Source organism: Oreochromis niloticus, linkage group LG7 (assembly GCF_001858045.2).
Source record: "Oreochromis niloticus isolate F11D_XX linkage group LG7, O_niloticus_UMD_NMBU, whole genome shotgun sequence".
Lineage (NCBI taxonomy): Eukaryota > Metazoa > Chordata > Actinopteri > Cichliformes > Cichlidae > Oreochromis > Oreochromis niloticus.
Genome location: NC_031972.2, coordinates 27,235,799 through 27,242,220, shown reverse-complemented (window position 1 = coordinate 27,242,220; position 6,422 = coordinate 27,235,799). Strand labels below are relative to the sequence as shown.

The window sequence follows — 6,422 nt, the reverse complement described above, 5'->3', positions numbered from 1 at the left end:
AAAAAAATCTGGGGAGATCAAAGGGTGGCACTTTTTGCTGTTTTGATGATTTGGGTTTCTTTTGTAGACGTGCGACGTAGGTATCTCACCGAGTCAACCATGACTTCCTCTGAATACCAAAAGTATTCAGAGTCAAATGTGAGTCTATATGTCTAAAAGCTAAAGCTTGGCCAGAACTGTGTCATGCAACAGGATAATAATGTATAACTATGTCATGTATCAGGAACTGTACAACAGAATGGCTGAAAGGAAAAAAAGCAAAAAACATATTGCAGTGGCAAGTCATTGCAGTCAAAGTCCAGACTTCATGCTGTCTGAAATGCTGTGTCAAAATCGAAAAACATCAAACGAGATAATATGAAAGATTTATATTCTCACTGGACACCATCTTTTACCTTGCTAGCACCAGGTTATATCCATTATTGCCTTCATAACTGGCTTATTTCTTTGAGAGCTGTATAAATGAATATCTGTGAACCTCACTGAAGTGGAGCAAAATTATAAAGTGGGCCAAAGTTCATCCACAACGATGTGACAGAAGTCATACAGAAAAGATTACTTCAAGTTATTACTGCTGAAGGCGCTTCTACAAGTGTTGTGTACTTACTTTTGCGCATCACTGTAAATTAAAACTTTGGCCTCATTGTTCACTAAAGTTATGCACAATCTAAAAACTCAGTTCCGAAATTCAAGATTTTTCCTTGGATGATATTGCTACAGTTACACCTTCAGAATGACTGAAAGTAACATAATATGATGGCACTGCTTTTTCCTGTGAGGTCACAAACAAATCACTGCAGTGCAGGAGCCAAGCATAAAACATAAAACAATTATTAATAATTATTGTAATGTGTAGTGTCTGTGCAGTGGCAGTGTGGTCGACAGATAATGACTGTTACAACGAGAGTTGATTTTAATCATGTTTTATTGCAAAAATATAGATTTGATAACACACTACAAAAACATCAACACAAACATAATACATGACAGTCTCAAAAACAAACCAATAGCACATCAGTAGCTGAGTATTTTTACTGTGCTTTCAATAAATCACAATGAATTTGTTACTCAGTCGTATGTGTGAACTGATAAAATAATTACCTTTGAGCTGGGGACAACTGATTAATCACATACTTGTTCTGTATTTTAACACTTTGTGAAAGCTGCACATAATTTCTAAGATCAAATATGTGATAATCAAATAAATGTACCTATTTTCCACTTCCTGAGAAGTTAAAAATGCAAGTGGACAGTGCCGTTGGAAACAGTGTTTGTCCCACTGCAAATATACATTTGAAGAACTGATTTTTCTCAAAAATGTTACTCAACAGGCAAATGCTGTGGTCTCGCATTACAATTGTAATTTTATTGACCCACATTAGTCTTTAAGAGACATTTTTCCCCCGTCAGTGTGGTTTTCTATATGGCACAAAATACAAATCGTGTGCACCTCATCAGCTGTTGCTAAGATGAAGCTGCCCACTAAAGAAGTGGAATAAGTTCAAGCTTATTCCAAACATCCTTTAAACCAAGAATAAGTTGTACAAAGTCTTTGACTTTATTTGCACAGTTGCTCCAAAGTATAAGAAATGCTGAAACAACTAATCAAAAATAGTAGTAATATTAATATTAATAGTAGTAATGGAAGAATGCTAGAACTGTGGGCCCTGATACAATTCAACTCACTTTCAAGGACTCCTAAACCTATTTTCAGTATGTTCATGTCTGACAAAACCCCCCCAAAACTTAATCAGTTAGCGCAACCTTTTGTTGTTGTTACATTCCCATGCATTTGTGTATGCAAAAATTAGTTTTGCAAATAATGTCAGGTCACATATTGCTTTTGGGCCTTTCATAGAATCCAGTCAAACTGGTATCTACTGGTTTATGCGGTGTTGTAATTTTGGAATAAACCCCCCAAAACTCATGTATGAGTGCAACAACTTCTTATAGACATTTCTGCCTGGACCAGTGTGACTAACTTAGATTACCTCTCCTGAAACTCAAACAACAAAGATGTTACATAAGACCGGTTGTCTTATGTAATTTGACGCAACAATTTTGTCTCCTGCATAAACACTGCATGGCTGACGGAGTTTCAGCTGACAGTTACTGAAGAGTAAAACCACATAAATCTTTAGTATTTGCTGGTTTGTTGTGCTTTCTTTTTTTTTTTCTTGGCTAAATGTGAGCAAAAGATAAAGTCATGCTATTGGAAAAAGTGCTGAGAATAAATGATTTGAATTGATGATTTGATATTTTGAGCAGAGCATATAGTTAGCTTGACTGTATATTTACTATGGTTTGCAATGCCAAGAAATCAATACCTGTTCTCACACTTTTGGAATTAACAGTGGTGATGCTAAAAAGCTGTCAAGACTGGCTGAGGCCTTGACATCAAGGATGAGTGCTCTGTTGACTTCTTGTTAAAAAGCCAATAATTCACCTTTATTCTAAAAGATGCCTGTCAAACCCTGTGTTTACATCATGAAAGTGTATCGTTGTGCCATACACTAGAAAATATGGTGCTCTACATCAATGATGCTCATATAACTTTGATTTGTATTACAAATATGATTAATTCTTGTGCTTAACTGTAAAAAAAATTATGCCATGGGGACCAATGGGAGTATGAAGGGAACACAGTAATTCTAATAATTAAATAGTAAATAATAAGGATACACTTGCTGACAGTAACACGTCAGTCACCTATCGATATTTTAGTCAAACAAAGGGCAACAGAATTCTCATAAAGTGCAAATTAAATTAGTTCCAACAAGCATATTATCTGACATTCTTCTTATTGCCTGTAGACATTGCTGGCAAACGTATAGAAAGTTGAACAGCTGGGGCATAGCATTTTGGCAGGGGAGTAAATAGCGGTGCTCAAAAGATGAGAGGCACTTATAAGGGTGTTGTATTCACTAATTTTTCATGCCCCAAGCCTAGATTTTAGTTTGAAAATTACAGTAAGCTGAAAGGGTGGTTGTAAAAAGCCAATAACATGACAACTGGGAAGGGTCAAAACACTGCGAAACCCAAACTAAAAGCAGTATTCGTGAGACTGAAGAAGCCTTATAACTCGCTGGGTCGTAAATAAAAACTGCCCAACACAATTGCTTTCGCTGTACAGTACATGCCTTATATTTTGCACCATGTTACTGATGCCTTCCCCTGCTGAATTAAATACCTGCACAGCCACAATAATCTACATAGGAATGGATGCAAGTTTTACTGCCAAATGTTGCTTGCTGTTAAATGCTTCTCATAAAAAAAATAATAACATCGCTAAATGCCTACAGTTCCCCAATAATAAAAATGCAACATAGCAACATAGTTTATCAATGTACAAGCCAAGTACATAGACTAAAGAGGCTATGCAGATATTTATCTTGTACCAGACTTTCACTCTGTTAGAACACTATGACTTTCAGAAACACATAATAATATAGAATATTAACCTGTGACCATTCCCCACTTTACAATCTTTTATGAAAGAAGTTTGATCTTGACAGCAGGTGGAAAAGCTTAAATGCCATTACCTAAGAGGGTCCTTACCACCATTAAGGACTTATCCCTTTTACTCATCTTGAACTCTGTGGGGGGGTCTGAGTGTTTCAAAGTGAAAGCATGTTCTTTGAAAAAGTGAAATGCCCCTTTAAAACCTTTACATTCTTCTTGTGTGCTTTTCTATACCTTTCATACAGTCAGGTGATAACACCTCTTTAAAAAAAAAAAAACAACTACTTCTACAATCTCATTGCATTTCCATCTGTATACCCCAACACTAGCAGTACACTAACCGAAACAAATATAAGCATGTTATCTGCAGAGAGCACAGATATAATGCGAGAACGTAGCTTCTCTTTAGGTGAACAACGCAGTGAAAAAAAGGTCAAGTTTTAGCAATAAAGCACTGAGTAGCAATGCACGTATAACATACCATACCAAAGAGAAGTAAAGCAAGGGCTTGATCATTGACATCATTGTATATGTTTAAACCATACAATACACCAGAAATTCATCAGTCCCTGTTCATAATTCTCATCTACTTCTAGTGTCAACAAAGCTTTTCTTGCTGTCTCATTTAGGGCCACTGAAAATATTTCTAGGTCTTGCACCAAAAAATGTAAAATGAAACACAATCATCAACAACATAAGATAAATATTTGCTCTTTTTGCATACCCTTCTGGGGGCCCTTATCTGGGGACAGGTGTGCTGGTTGCCCCCACTTGATAGCGGCCCAGGTCTATGTAGCAGAAATGCCGATTCAGAATATCTGTCACTATTTACTAACGTGTTCGACTCTGAGATGACTGGTCAATATCCACTTGTCCACATGATAGCAGACAGAAGAACAATGCTCCCTGCTTTAAATATATAATACATTATATACATGAAAGACATGTAGGCAAAGCTGCTCAGTAGTCCAAGAGAGAGTATTATTATAAAACACAAACTGTCCACATAACTTTTGCTCTTTTTTCAAACAAGTAGAAATAAATAAACGATTATCAAGTAGATGAATATTGCCTCCTTATTTTCAGCAGTCCTGTTAGAGTGAGGTTTATTGTGGTGTTGCAGACATGCGTGTGAGAGATTCTCCGCCGCATGGTGAACCGAACAGATTGCTGATGGGTTTCTGCGGTACCTGAAGTTTGTTGGTTCTAAGTGAAGGCTTGATGAAGATCCGAGTGCACTCTTGACAGAAGGCTGCATTGAAATCCTTGTAGAAGTTCCCTTAAAATCTGAGGAAAATGTTCCATTAGAATACCAGTAAACAGTCTCGTTAGAATCTTTGTGATCCTTTCCATGAGAATCTGAATGGCAGTTCCATTATTACATGAACAAATGTTCCATCAGGATTGAATGAACCTTTGACGAGTGTCAGTTTGTTCCAGTTGTATTCTACTGGAACCACATCTAAACATGAAGTGAAGTTTTATTTTGAAAATGTGCGATCGATGAATGGATGTCAAATTAAAAATGTCCAGTTCCAGTGTGGATCCTACCTTAAAGTTATTTGGAATCTGGATGAAATATTTACTCATGAATAAGCAAATGCTTCTTTTGAATCTCAGTAAAATCTTCTCCTAGACTTTGAAGTGAAGGTTTTTAAGCGATTTCAGTGTTCCATGTGCTGCTTGCCTGCAATCTGAGTGAATATTTCACTAAAATATGTGTGAATTTTTCAGCTAATAGAACAGTTTACAATTAAAATACGCATTGCTTTGTAGTAACTTCACTATAAGTGAAAGGTCTTACACATAGAGCAAAGCCAGCTGAATAACATACAATCAGTGGCCTCATTCAGAAGCTGGTTTTAAGGACTAGAATGGTTTTATTGCCACATTGTAGCAGTGCTATACATTCACCCAGAAGAACAGCTGTAGAGAGTATATTTAAGTGTAAATCCTCATGTCTTTATTTGTTTGTTTTCACTTCTCTTTTTTAGGCTCTGTAAGAACCATTCTTAAGATCTAGTATTTTAAAACAGCAAAGGTCAACTATCTATTCTTGTCTTTCATTGCTTTGGAAGATCATTAAGTAAATGACAGTGAATATGAATATGGATGATTAAAATAGATTTTAGCTTCAGTTTTGCACATGAAGATGTGGTAGAAACAGGTAAAAATCAAAACCACAAGCACATCAGCATGTCAAAGCAAATATTGACATTAATTTAAATAATGATAATGGTTCAATATATGGAAATGAATTCAGTGAAACCTGATGGAACGGTAATCTCGATGGAGAAAGTTGCCAAAGAATCAGCAAGTACTTTTTTCGTTCCACGGGGCTCAGCTCACCTGAGACAGGTTGAAAAAGTTCCCTTTGAGCCCAGTGTATAAACTCACATCTGTGATACAGCCAAAAACTTTATGGTTGCTCTCAGAGTTAGATCTGCTGTCTGTGTTTTAGGAATCCAAAACAGTGCCAAGAGGATCCCCAGAGTCATATAACTGAATAATTAAAGTAAAACCATTACTTAAGTTCATATTTAGCTCACCATCATCATCCCTCCAAGTAGCACCACTCAGTCCAGTTCAGTTTGGTTTTAGTGCTGCAATATCCAATATTCCCAATGACACCAACGCAAACTCCACACACAGGAACCAACAAAATGTGGATCCTCCAGTTTAGATCGGTAGAACACTGGGTATCCTCGTCCACACAAAGTGCTAAGCCACTCTAGGTCCAGTACATAGTAGGTCCATATATTGTATTTCTGTGTTTGTGTGCGCGTGTACGAGTGTGCATGTGTCTGTATGTTTGTATTTCACATCATATGTTTACAGTAGAGTTGGTGCTGTTCATATGGACCCTCATCTCCTGAATGCTAGTAATAATTTTTTTCTGGTGTCCAGCCAAGTTCACTCCTACTCTTCGCAAATCCCTGAAAAACAGCACACAGAAAACA

General features: G+C 36.7%; 1 protein-coding gene across 2 annotated transcripts in view; it reads right to left on the bottom strand.

Moving 5' to 3' along the window:
* Positions 1 to 907: 907 nt before the first annotated feature.
* epha5 (EPH receptor A5) overlaps positions 908 to 6,422 on the bottom strand; it is a 62,370-nt gene continuing 56,855 nt past the window's right edge. For both annotated transcript variants that reach the window (XM_019361236.2, XM_005451420.4), the window contains one exon: positions 908 to 6,398. In XM_019361236.2, coding sequence (XP_019216781.1) covers positions 6,382 to 6,398 — 17 coding nt within the window. In that variant the 3' untranslated portion in view covers positions 908 to 6,381. The remainder of the gene's footprint in view (positions 6,399 to 6,422) is intronic.